Raw genomic sequence first — 14124 nt, 5'->3', positions numbered from 1 at the left:
GGGGGGTTCAGGGGTACTTTTGCTCCGAGCATGTTGCCGGTGATTCTGTGTGGTTGCGGTTAACAGTGAGCGTGCCGGGGCTGGCGGCTACGCCCGTGGGGTCACCGTGTATAATCATGTCTGATTCACCGTCTCCATCAAACAGAGCACCTACGGGAGACAAGACAGAAAGTGTCAGATTGAGGGGGACACATAGTCACCCACACACACTCCCCGCCACCCACACACACTCCCCCCGCCACCCCACACACTCCCCACCACCCACACACACTCCCCACCACCCACACACACTCCCCACACCACACCCCACCACACACACACACACACCCCCACCACCCACACACACTCCCACCCACCCACACACACTCCCCGCCACCCACACACACCCCCGCCACCCACACACACCTCCCCCCACCCCCCACCCACCCACATCCCCCCCACCCACACACACTCCCCACCACCCACACACACTCCCCTCCACCCACACACACTCCCACACTCCCCCTCCCCACACACACTCCCCACCACCCACCCACCCACACACACTCCCTCGCACCCACACACACTCCCCGCCACCCACACACACTCCCCTCCCCCACCCACCACACTCCCCACCACCCACACACCTCCCCACCACCCACACACTCCCCGCCACCCACACACACTCCCCACCCGCCACCCCACACACTCCCCGCACCCACACACACTCCCCACACCCACACACACTCCCCACCACCCACACACACTCCCCACCACCCACCACACACTCCCCGCCACCCACACACACTCCCCACCACCCACACACACTCCCCGCCACCCCACACACAACTCCCCGCCACCCACACACACTCCCCCACCACCCACACACACTCCCCGCCACCCACACACACTCCCCACCACCCACACACACTCCCCCTCCCCACACACCACCACCCACACCCCTCCCCACCACCACTCCCCACCACCCACCACACTCCCCGCCACCCACACACACTCCCCGCCACCCACACACACTCCCCACCACCCACACACACTCCCCGCCACCCACACACACTCCCCCTCCCACACACACTCCCCACCACCCACACACACTCCCCGCCACCCACACACACTCCCCACCACCAACACACTCCCCACCACCCACACACACTCCCCCTCCCCACACACACTCTCCCCACACCCCCACACACACTCCCCGCCACCCACACACACTCCCCCTCCCCACACACACTCCCCACCACCCACACACACTCCCCGCCACCCACACACACTCCCCGCCACCCACACACACATCCCCACCACCCACACACACTCCCCCGCCACCCACACACACTCCCCCTCCCCACACACACTCCCCACCACCCACACACACTCCCCGCCACCCACACACTCCCCGCCACCCACACACACTCCCCTGCCCCCACACACACTCCCCGCCACCCACACACACTCCCCGCCACCCACACACACTCCCCGCCACCCACACACACTCCCCGCCACCCACACACACTCCCCGCCACCCACACACACTCCCCACCACCCACACACACTCCCCTGCCCCCACACACACTCCCCACCACCAACACACACTCCCCGCCACCCACACACACTCCCCGCCACCCACACACACTCCCCACCACCCACACACACTCCCCACCACCAACACACACACTCCCCTGACCCCACACACACTCCCCACTACCCACACACACTCCCCACCACCCACACACACTCCCCGCCACCCACACACACTCCCACTACCCACACACACTCCCCACCACCCACACACACTCCCCACCACCAACACACACACTCCCCACCACCCACACACACTCCCCACCACCCACACACACTCCCCACCACCCACACACACTCCCCACCACCCACACCACACTCCCCACCACCCACACAATACTCCCCACTACCCACACACACTCCCCACCACCCACACACACTCCCCGCCACCCACACACACTCCCCACCACCAACACACACACTCCCCTGACCCCACACACACTACCCCTCCCCGCGCACACACTCCCCCTCCCCGCACACACTACCCCCTCCCCGCGCACACACTCCCCCTCCCCGCACACACTACCCCCTCCCCGCGCACACACTCCCCCTCCCCGCACACACTACCCCCTCCCCACACACACACTCCCCCCCAACTCTCCCTCCACACACTTCCCCCAACGCCCCCCACACATCACCCCCATCCTCCCCCCTCCTCCCCACCCTTCCCCCCTACAGCACCCCCCAACACTCTATCCCCCCATCCCCCCACCCCCACCTCACTCCTCCAGCTGTCAGACGCTCTGTCTCCGATTCACTCTCCAGCACATTTGACACCCCAGGCTGAACTCTGACCCTGCCAACTGGGCCCTGCATCGCCCAGACTCAGTCCCCCACCCCCCAGTACACACAGCTCCTGTTCCCCCCCCCAATGTCCCCTCTCTCCAGCCTGTCCCCTCACCTGCTTATGTCGTGTCCCAAAGGAATGGATAAACCTGTGTTTCAGCCTCGCTCCGATTGCTCCGTGCTGTTAGGCTTTGCAGCTCTGTGCTGGAACAGAGAGACGTCGGCATTTCAAATCCCTCCTTTGCTTCCAGCCGATCTTTATTACCCCACCCCCCCCCCCCCCCCCCCCCCGCCCCCACCGCCCCCCAGTGGCACTGGTTAAAGTCGGTGGGATGACGGGCTTTAGAAATACAGGTACGGATAACAATCGCTAGGAAATGGTTATTCATTCGTTAGAGAATGTCGCTGGCAGGGCCAATTGCATTTTTAGCCATCTTTAATTATCTTTTTATTTGTTCATGGGCATCGCGGGCTGGCGCCAGCATTTATTGCCCATCCCTAGTTGCCCTTGGAGGGTAGTTGACAATCAGCCACATCGCTGTGGCTCTGGAGTCACGTGTAGGCCAGACCGGGGTAAGGACGGCAGATTTCCTTCCCTAAAGGACATTAGTGACCCAGATGGGTTTTTCCGACAATGGGTCGCCAGTAGATTCTTAATTCCAGATATTTTTTATTGAATTCAAATTCCACTATCTGCGGGATTCGAACCCGGGTCCCCGGGACATGAGCTGAGTTTCTGGATGGAACAGTCTAATGTCAATACCACTAGGCCATCGCCTCCCCCAACTGCCCCCTGAGAAAGTGGCAGTGAGCCTTCTTTGTGAAGCCTTCAGCGAGGGCGATGTGACAGAATTTGACTCATAATCCGAGGGCCTACGCTCTGGGGACGTGGGTTCAAAACTGACAGAATTTCAACTCAATTCGTAAATCTGGAATTGAAAACCAGTCATCAAACTATCATCGAGTACTGTTAAAAACCCACTTGGTTCACTAATGCGCCTCCAGGGAAGGAAATCTGCCATTCTTACCCGGTCCGGCCTATGTCTAACTCCAGAGCCTCAGCAATGGGGTTGACTCTCAACTACCGTCTGAAATGGCCGAGTGAGACACTCAATGCAAGCGTTCAATTCAGGATGGGGAATAATGTTGATCCAATGACACCCTCGTCCCATGAAATAAAATGAACGCAGGCTGTTTTGCAGGGGAAGTTAAGAGTCAACTACATAGCTATGGCTGTCGAATCTCAGGTAGGCCAGACCGGGTAAGGACGGCAGATTTCCTCCCCCAAAAGTTAAGATTAAAAGTTAATTTATTAGTCACAAGTAAGGCTTATGTTAATATTACAATACTAAATGGGTATTAGTGAACCAGATGGTTTTTTCTCTTAACTGACAATCCAATAGTTCGGCCGCACTTGGAATATAGAGTTCAATTCTGGTCACCACACTACCAGAAGGATGTGGAGGCTTTGGAGAGGGTACAGAAGAGGTTTACCAGGATGTTGCCTGGTATGGACTATGAGGAGAGGTTGGAGAAACTTGGTTTGTTCTCACTGGACAGAGGTTGAGAGGAGACCTGATAGAAGTCTACAAGATTATGAGGAGCACGGACAGAGTGGATAGTCAGAAGCTTTTTCCCAGGGTGGAACAGTCAATTACTAGGGGGCACAGGGGCAAGGTGCGAGGGGCAAGGTTTAAAGGAGATGTATGAGACAGATTTTTTAGATAGAGGGTAGTGGGTGCCTGGAACTCGTTGCCGGGGGAGGTAGCGGAAGCGGACACGATAGTGACTTTTAAGGGGTGTCTTGACAAGTACATAAATAGGATGGGAATGGAGGGATATGAAGGGTAGGGGGTTTTAGTTCAGTTGGGCAGCATGGTCAGTGCAGGCTTGGAGGGCCGAAGGGCCTGTTCCTGTGCTGTAATTTTCTTTGTTCTTTGTAATAGCTCCATGGTCGCCATTACTGATTAATTCCAAATTCACGTGAATTTAAATTCTCCCAGATGCTCGGTTAGGGATTTGAACTCTAGATTATTCCACTAGGCCTCAGGATAGTATGTCCAGTGATGTGGCCGCTGTGCCACAGGTTCCCCCCCACTCCGACACTCATAAACTTGTAGGGAATATGAGTTGGTATTCCCGGCACTGTGAAGTTCCTGAATCTTTGGAAAGAGAAGGTTCCGGAGAAGTGGAAGAACTGTGGTTGTCGAGCAGAGGAAGTGGAGATTTGATCGAAGGAGGCTTTTGCGAGAGTGAGTCACAGGAGTAGCCGAGGGTTAACAGCCAGATTAACGATGACTGTGGGAAGGTGAAACTTGTATTTTTTTAAGGTTCTGAGTGGGTAGAATTTAAAATAGACCAACAGGGCGAGAGACAACAATAATCTTCAAAGAGGAACTGGAGAAGTGTTTGAAGGAGAGAATAACTGCAGTAATTTTGGGGCAAGAGCATGATTGAGGGGTTAACAAGGTCAGAAGAAACTCGATGGGCTGAAGGGACTCCCTTTCTCAATCTAGATTTGTAAAACTCTACAACGGGAGCAGAGAAATGAACTAAACAAACACTAAACCCCACCAATCAAACATGAAGACATCATAGTCTGCCATCTTCAACTCCCCACTCACCTGATCAAGGAGGAACACTCCGAAAGCTAGTGGTGTGTGCTACCAAATAAACCTGTTGGACTTTAACCTGGTGTTGTGAGACTTCGTACTAACTTAATACAACACCACAGTCCCTTTGTGAGTGTGTTCAGGTTATTCCCAACACAACACTGGGTGCAAACCGCATATGTACACCTGGAAACATGGTGCTAACTGGGAGCTACTCTGTTCGATTGGTCCTCACTCAAACAGGATTGGGAGACGGGATGGTGCAGAGAAAATCCTTCACTTGTCTATCTAACCCCGTGCTGTACCTAACCTGAGGGTGTTTGATAGGGACAGTGTAGAGGGAGCTTTACTCTGTATCTAACCCCGTGCTGTACCTGTCCTGGGAGTGTTTGATGGGGACAGTGTAGAGGGAGCTTTACTCTGTATCTAACCCCGTGCTGTACCTGTCCTGGGAGTGTTTGATGGGGACAGTGTAGAGCGAGCTTTACTCTGTATCTAACCCCGTGCTGTACCTGTCCTGGGAGTGTTTGATGGGGACAGTGTAGAGGGAGCTTTACTCTGTATCTAACCCCGTGCTGTACCTGTCCTGGGAGTGTTTGATGGGGACAGTGTAGAGGGAGCTTTACTCTGTATCTAACCCCGTGCTGTACCTGTCCTGGGAGTGTTTGATGGGGACAGTGTAGAGGGAGCTTTACTCTGTATCTAACCCCGTGCTGTACCTGTCCTGGGAGTGTTTGATGGGGACAGTGTAGAGGGAGCTTTACTCTGTATCTAACCCCGTGCTGTACCTGTCCTGGGAGTGTTTGATGGGGACAGTGTAGAGCGAGCTTTACTCTGTATCTAACCCCGTGCTGTACCTGTCCTGGGAGTGTTTGATGGGGACAGTGTAGAGGGAGCTTTACTCTGTATCTAGCCCTGTGCTGTACCTGTCCTGGGAGTGTTTGATTGGGACAGTGTAGAGGGAGCTTTACTCTGTATCTAACCCCATGCTGTACCTGTCCTGGGAGTGTTTGATGGGGGGACAGTGTAGAGGGAGCTTTACTCTGTATCTAACCCTGTGCTGTCCCTGTCCCAGGAGTGTTTGATGGGGACAGTGTAGAGGGAGCTTTACTCTGTATCTAACCCCGTGCTGTCCCTGTCCTGGGAGTGTTTGATGGGGACAGTGTAGAGGGAACTTTACTCTGTATCTAACCCTGTGCTGTCCCTGTCCTGGGAGTGTTTGATGGGGACAGTGTAGAGGGAACTTTACTCTGTATCTAACCCCCTGCTGTCCCTGTTCTGGGAGTGTTTGATGAGGGTGATTGTGCCTAAGGCGACTGTGTAATCTCCACCTCTGTCAATGTGAAGACGCAGTTTACAATATTACTCACGCACCAGGAGTCTCACCTTGTGTTTGGGACATTTCATGGAGAAATTCTCTTCATTCAGAAAGCAATCTGCGAAGGAAGAAGATAAATGTCAACATCTGCAGCAGTCAGTGATGCCAGTGTTCCTCTGGGCTGTGTGGAATGGGGGTGAGACTGGCAGCGAGTTACAGGGAGAATATTTCATAGAGATGGAGGGTCTGCCTTGATCAGATTGAATTGTAAGGCAGGGCTGAGTGGCCTCTCCCTGCTTCTGTTCCTATGTTACAGCGTGTAGAGCGCTGGCATGGAGTTAGTATCAAATTTGCGCAAACTGTATCGCTACGTTTAGTGATGGCTGTCTCTGGACATCCAGATCCCACTGCTCCCCCAGCCTATTTAGACAATTAGTTCCCAAGGATTATCTGGCCTCCTCACTCAGAATCCCGATAGTACAGTCTCACATTGTCACTCACATTGTCTGTACCTTTAAGACTTGATTACCTGTAAAGACTCGCATTCCAACCATTATTTTGTAAATTGAGTTTGTGTCTTTATATACGCTGTTTGTGAGCAGAACTCCCACTCACCTGATGAAGGGGCAGCGCTCCGAAAGCTGGTGGCATTTGCTACCAAATAAACCCATTGGACTTTAACCTGGTGCTGTGAGACTCCTTACTAACAGCATTTTACCCAGGACCCCTCTCCTGCCCTATCCCCGTAACCCCACACATTTCTTATGGCCAATCCACTGAACCCACACATCTTCGGACACTAAGGGGCAATTTAGCATGGCCAATCCATCAAATCTGCATACCTTGGACTGTGGGAGGAAACCGGAGCACCCAGAGGAAACCCATGCAGACACAGGGAGAATGTGTAAACGCTGCACAGACAGTGACCCGAGGCTGGAATTGAACCCAGGCGCTGTGAGGCAGCAGTGCTAACCACTGTGCCATTGAACTCATCCTACCAAAATTCATCACCTCATATTTCTCAATATTGAAGTTCATTTGCCAATCAATTTCCAAAGCATATTTACATCTTCCTAGATTTCCTGCACTTCATTCACCCCAGCCGCACTGGGGAGACCCAGCCTCACCGGGGGAATCCCAGCCACACCGGGGCAACCCCAGCTGCACCGGGGCAACCCCAGCCGCACCGGGGGAATCCCAGCCGCACCGGGGGAATCCCAGCCGCACCGGGGAAACCCAGCCGCACCGGGGGAATCCCAGCCGCACCGGGGGAGCCCCAGCCGCACCGGGGGAATCCCAGCCGCACCGGGGGAGCCCCAGCCGCACCGGGGGGAAGCCCAGCCGCACCGGGGGAATCCCAGCCGCACCGGGGGAATCCCAGCCGCACCGGGGAAATCCCAGCCGCACCGGGGGAATCCCAGCCGCACCGGGGGAATCCCAGCCGCACCGGGGAAATCCCAGCCGCACTGGAGAACCCCAGCCACTCCGGAGAACCCCAGCCGCACCAGGGGAACCCCGTGGGTGAGACTGGAGGCTTCTGGCACCCACCTTCTGATCTCAGCCATGAGATTACCGTGTGGGATCTTATTGAAGGCATTCTGAAAGTCCAAATATATTAAATCTCCTGCAATATCTTTGTCAACCTTTAACTGACACTTTGCCAAGGAATTCAATAAGATTGGCCAAGTATGAATTTCCCCTTTGGAATCTGTGCCGATGACTCTTTGGTACATCTGCAGTTTCTGAAGATGTCCTATCAGGGCTCCATTATATTTTCCACCACTGTTACTAAGAGGTCTCGATTTGCCTGGCCTTGCTCCATCTCCCCCTTTTAAATACAGGAATCACATCAGCTGCCCACATAATCCCGGCACCAGTTCCCATTCTAATGACTTTGATATGTTATATATAACATACGTACTTAGCTTTGTATATTTATTATACTGACAAAGAATGGAATAGCATTCACAACTAGGCTTACGTTAACACTGCGATGAAGTTATTGTGAAAATCCCCTAGTCGCCACGCTCCGGCACCTGTTTGGGTAACACTGAGGGAGAATTTAGCACGGCCAATGCACCCTAACCAGCACGTCTTTCAGACTGTGGGGGAAAACTGGAGCATCTGGAGGAAACCCACGCAGACACGGGGAGAATGTGCAGACTGTGAGCCAAGCCGGGAATCGAACCTGGGTCCCTGGCGCTGTGAGGCAGCAGTGCTAACCACTGTGCCGCCCCTTGTACGACTGCCTTCAGTATTTTATACTCCAAGCTTGATTCGTTTGTCAATTATCTCCCCCTTTTTGTTATCTTAAGTATCTTGTCGATTCCTGCTTCATTTCCACCACGTTAGTTTTCCTGTAATTATTCAACACTTGTTGCATTTTTCTATTATGGGGTCGCACGGTGGCAGAGTGGTTAGCACTGCCTCTTCATAGCGCCAGGGATACAGATTCCATTCCCAGCTTGGGTCACTGTCTGTGCGGAGTTTGCACATTCTCCTCGTGTCTGCGTGGGTTTCCTCCAGGTGCTGCGGTTTCTTCCCACAGTCTGGAGGACGTGCTGGTTAGGGTACATTGGCCGTGCTACATTCTCCCCCAGTGTACCCAAACAGGTGCCAAAGTGTGGCGACTAGGGAATTTCCACAGTAACTTCATTGCTGTGTTAATGTAAGCCTACTTGTGACAATAATAAATACTTTTAAAAAGATACTATGAATTTTTTGTGATTATCCCTCACTTTGAAGTTCCTTTTTATAATCTCTGTCCATTCAGAAAGCTTAACACTTTATTATTTTATTCCTCAACCTAATTTTGTCATTTCATTTTGCCTTCCTAATTGTTCTCTTCAATCTTCTTTGCTCATCGAGTGTAGAAAAATAGTTGATGTTTTGGGGGTACGAATGATATTGGGGAATATAAATGGATCATTCCTGCCTTGTTCTGTTTCTCCTTCTCAGTGTGTACATTCTTCCTGGATATCTAGGGTTGAACTGTGTCCCATTGCTACTCCACTGCTTTGTCAGTAACATTTTCCCATTTTATTTTCCCCCCATCTCTCTTCACTTTTCAATTCAGCCTTTGTTCGCCGCCACCCCCCCAGTGTTACTTTGTCTTAACGATGTCCTCAGACTTTACTTCAAAATCTCTCTCTTTTTTAAACTGGATCACTATTCCCCTGATGCTCCCCAAACTCACTTATCTGCTTTATTGATTACTCATTACTCGATGAGATTATACTCCATCTTCTTTTCACATATTGGATAAGAACGGACAATTATTCACATTGCAAAATCTCGCTCCAGTTAGGATGAGATGGTTAAAATCTCCCCGATCATTCTATTGGGGGGAGTTCTCTGGCCATTCACATCGGTGGGATTCTCCTGGTAGCAGCACAGTCCTTCCCGTTAGTTTCACAGTGGCGTTGGGTGATACAATGGGAGGCCCCACTGTTAGCGGCGTAACCAGAGAATCCTGTCATGAACAGCGCACCACCCTCCTGCTGCCAATAAACACTCGGCTGGGAGATCGGAGAATCCCCCCCACGTGTTTACTCATTTCACATAAGGACAGAAGAAATAGGAACAGGAGTGAGCCACGTTCAAATCGAATAGGTTCTACGGGTAGCACGGTGGCACAGTGGTTAGCACTGTGGCCTCACAGCGCCAGGGACCGAGGTTCGATTCCCATCTTGGGTCACCGTCTGTGCGGAGTTTGCGCGTTCTCCCCGTGTCTGCGTGGGTTTCCTCCCACAGTCCAAAAGACGTGTCGGTTTGGTGCATTAGCCATGCTAAATTGCCCCTTAGTGTCAGGGGGATTAGTGGAATAAAGATGTAGGGTTCCAGGGATTGGGCCTGGGTGGGATTGTCAGTCCAGGCTCGATGGGCTGAATGGCCTCTTTCTGCACTGTAGAGATTCTATGGTTTTATGTGTATTTTAATGGTTGTTAATTACACAGTACCTGAAGGTAACAAGGCGCATTCGTTTGTTAATTAAACGCAATTGGAAAGCTGGAGGAGGCAGGCAACACTGGCACCCTGGTGTATCGGAGAGGCACAATCTGGGTGAGTTTGTCTCTACAGCCTTGAGATAAAGACCAGCATTGGGCCCATTCTTCCATAACACGTACTTATCAAAATCAACAGGCCATTCAGCCCTTCCAGCCTGCTGTGTCACCGAAGGGAAGGTGACCATCTCTGCGTCAACACCATTCCGCTGCACTAGCCCTCTGTCTCACATTAGATGTTCTATCCATCACTGCCCTGGACATACTCAACGAGTGACCCCCGCCCCCGGGCACAGAGTTTCAAAGACTATGGATGGCACAGTGGTTAGCACTGCTGACTCACAGTGCCAGGGTTCGATTCCCGGCTGGGGTCGCTGCCTGTGTGGAGTTTGCATGTCCTCCCCGTCTCTGCGTGGGTTTCCTCCGGGTGCTCTGGTTTCCTCCCACAGTCCGAAAGATGTGCGGCTTAGGTGGATTGGCCGTGCGAAATTGCCCCTTAATTTCTGGGGGATTAGCAGGGTAGGGTTACGGGGATAGGGCCTGGCTGGGATTGGTGTCAGTGCAGGCTCGATGGGCAGAATGGCCTCCCTCTGCACTGCAGGGATTCATTGCCCTCTCAGTTTCTCCTCATCTCTTCTGTTTGATTCCATATTATGAGTGTTGCTGAGCCAGAAATTGTTATCCACCGCAAACTGCCCTTCTGAGCAATTGGCTTGAGATTCAACCACATTGCTGTAGTTCATGTAGGCCAGACGGGGTAAGGATGGCAGATTTCCTTCCCCAAAGTGCATGAGTGAACAGAATGAGGTTTTTCCGACAATGGTTCCATGGTCATCGGTAGACAGGATTTGAACCTGCGCTGTCCCACACCCCCGACTCCTCAGGGTTACCATGGACAATACGCCACCGTCCGTAGGCAAGTGCAGCACCCACCCCCCACTTCCTCCCCAACCCCCCCGGGCCTGCCCCCAGAGCCCACGCCCACACTCACCTGCTTCAATGGCACATATGTAGTGATAGTTGAGTGGGCATCCCTTGCAGTAACAGCCCAGGGTAGCTCCAGGCTCCTGGCAGTGTGAGCATTTCTGCGAGGAATGAGAGGACACGGTGAGATTGCACGGGTTCGCACGGCACAGGCCCAAACCAGTCACACAGCGGCCAGTAAGAGCATCACAGCGGCCCCCCCACACAGCTCAGCGCCACCCCAGGCGGCACCCCTCCCTGTGTCTGGGCCCAGCCAGGGTCGCCAGCTGCGATCAAATGAAGGTTCTGCCCCACGATTTAGACCTCCCGCCCCCCCCACCCAGTAACCCGCCAACACACCCACCCCAGAGACACCTTCCTACACCAATCGGAAAGCAGGAAGACTCACTGTTCAGTATTTATATATACGGTAAAGAGAAATATTGAAAGACGACGACACAAAGGCAATGATCTGTTTAATATCCCGATGCATTTCCTCCGGTTGTGTCCATTCACCTCCGATTCCTTGAGATTCCAGGACAGTCCTGGAGGGTTGGCAACCCGGTACCCGCTGCATTGCCAAGGTGACTGGGTGGCACAGTCTCTGAAAGTGACCTGACCCTGTGGGGGTTACTGGGGGGGGGGGGGGGGGTAGGGACATGTGGGGAGTTTGGGGGTGGGGGGTGTGGGGATAGAGGCGGCGCAGTAGGGGGAGAGTGCAGCTGTGGGGGGAGGGAGGCCGGGAATGGGGGGGGCGGGACCGTGGGAAGATGGCAGGGCCATTGGGGTGCGGGGGGTAGGGAGGGTGGCTGGGTGCTGGCGGGAGCCCGGGGGTGGGGGATGAAGGTGGAGGCCGGAAGGAGGCCGGGGGGGTGGGGGGATGGTGGGGAGAGCCCAAAGGGGGTTGGGGGGGGTGTGGGATGGGGTGAGGGGAGACCGCGAAGGTGGGGGAGGTTGCGGTCGGGGGTAGGGGTGGGGATTAGGGTTAGGCAGCGGCAGGCGTGGGTGTTGGGGAGATGGGGGGGGCGTAAGGGGGTGTCGATTATCAGGCGTGTTTTCTGTGCCCCTGTTTGGAGGGGGAAATGGATTAAAATAAACACAAAATACAGTTTGAAAATGTGAAGGGAACAGGAATGGAACTGGAATCAACAACTTTAACTCGATTTAGCAGCAGAATCCAAATCCTGCACGGAAAAAAATAAAAAAACTAAAGGAAAGGCTCCAAAGTGAATTTTCCCCTCACTATCTGTCCACACGTCAACCTCCAGTCTCTCTCCACATTTAATCTCAGATTCAGACAGCAAGGATGAAATCAGACATAATTAATAGAGCCATTTCCCTCACTCAGAGGATTGTGGGTAGAGGCAGCACCATTGGCTGGAGTGCTTCAATGGCCAGGCTAATGCCAGCTGAGGAAGCTCAGTGGGCAGTGCTGGACAGTCAGTCTCCCGTGTGGGCAACGGGAGTTTAATCTTCCGCATGTTAACCTGCCACGGTAGAGGGTGGGCTGTGCGATGTCCCAGATCCCTCGCTGCATGGCAATCCATTTTCCACCAATTCAATTCAAAGCTTGACCCAACGCCAACTTGGGGAATCTGAAATCTCAGGTAGGTTCTCTCAATAGAGGTTATGAGGGTGCAACGATTGGGGGCTCAGAACAATCCCCACAGCAACTAGAAACCTTGCATCAAATCTTTTATAAATACTGGGGTCGAGTGCACTGAAGGGTGGGGTGTTGGGACATCTCCGTCACTGTACAACACTGGGGTACAGTACGGGTGGGACACGTCTGTCACTGTATAACATTGCGGTACAGTACTGGTGGGGACAGGTCTGTTGCTACATGACACTTGGGTACAATACTGGTGGGGACAGGTCTGTCTCTGTATAACACTGGGGTACAGTACTGGTGGGGATGGGTCTGTCTCTGTATAACATTGGGGTACGGTACTGGTGGGGACGGGTCTGTCGCTGTATAACACTGGGGTACGGTACTGGTGGGGACGGGTCTGTCTCTGTATAACACTGGGGTACGGTACTGGTGGGGACGGGACTGTCGCTGTATAACACTGGGGTACAGTACTGGCGGGGACGGGTCTGTCCCTGTGTAACACTGGGGTACAGTACTGGCGGGGACGGGTCTGTCTCTGTATAACACTGGGGTACAGTACTGGCGGGGACGGGTCTGTCTCTGTATAACACTGGGGTACAGTACTGGCGGGGACGGGTCTGTCTCTGTATAACACTGGGGTACAGTACTGGCGGGGACGGGTCTGTCTCTGTATAACACTGGGGTACAGTACTGGCGGGGACGGGTCTGTCTCTGTATAACACTGGGGTACAGTACTGGCGGGGACGGGTCTGTCTCTGTATAACACTGGGGTACAGTACTGGCGGGGACGGGTCTGTCTCTGTATAACACTGGGGTACAGTACTGGCGGGGACGGGTCTGTCTCTGTATAACACTGGGGTACAGTACTGGTGGGGATGGGTCTGTCTCTGTATAACACTGGGGTACAGTACTGGCGGGGACGGGTCTGTCGCTGTGGCAAATCCAGAAAGGTGTGTCCAGCTGCAGCTACTCAGAATCCACCTTTTGGAGCTGGAGCTGTGTTTGGAGTCAGTGTGGAACAGTCACAAGAATGACATCTTTGTGTATAGAGTGAGGCAGTTGCCCTGCAGGTAAAGTGTGCACAGGGTGAAAGGGAATGAGTGACCACCAGGCAGAGTAACAGCAGTCAGCAGGCAGGTAGGGCAGGAATCCCCTGGATCCATCTCCTTCTCTTATTTTCTGTTTTGGATACCGCTGGAGTGTGGTGGGAAATTGTCCTCATGGGAGTTCAGCGAGAGTCTTGGCTGCAAGGTG

The 14124-nt window shown here is 53.5% G+C and overlaps 1 protein-coding gene across 1 annotated transcript in view; it reads right to left on the bottom strand.

The window, feature by feature from the left end:
- Positions 1-2473: 2473 nt before the first annotated feature.
- The window catches only part of LOC145340421 (transcription factor 20-like), a 36420-nt gene continuing 24769 nt past the window's right edge, over positions 2474-14124 (bottom strand). The window contains exons 3-5 of the mRNA XM_080184890.1: positions 11287-11380; positions 6360-6409; positions 2474-2565 (exon numbers count right to left, since the gene is read on the bottom strand). Of these exons, the coding sequence (XP_080041016.1) occupies positions 2518-2565; positions 6360-6409; positions 11287-11380 (192 nt within the window). The 3' untranslated portion in view covers positions 2474-2517. The remainder of the gene's footprint in view (positions 2566-6359; positions 6410-11286; positions 11381-14124) is intronic.

Source organism: Carcharhinus amblyrhynchos, unplaced genomic scaffold (genome assembly GCF_965287045.1).
Source record: "Carcharhinus amblyrhynchos unplaced genomic scaffold, sCarAmb.v2.hapA scaffold_999, whole genome shotgun sequence".
Classification (NCBI taxonomy): domain Eukaryota; kingdom Metazoa; phylum Chordata; class Chondrichthyes; order Carcharhiniformes; family Carcharhinidae; genus Carcharhinus; species Carcharhinus amblyrhynchos.
The sequence above is the reverse complement of the archived record's forward strand: the minus strand, read 5'-3'. Positions and strand labels throughout refer to the sequence as shown.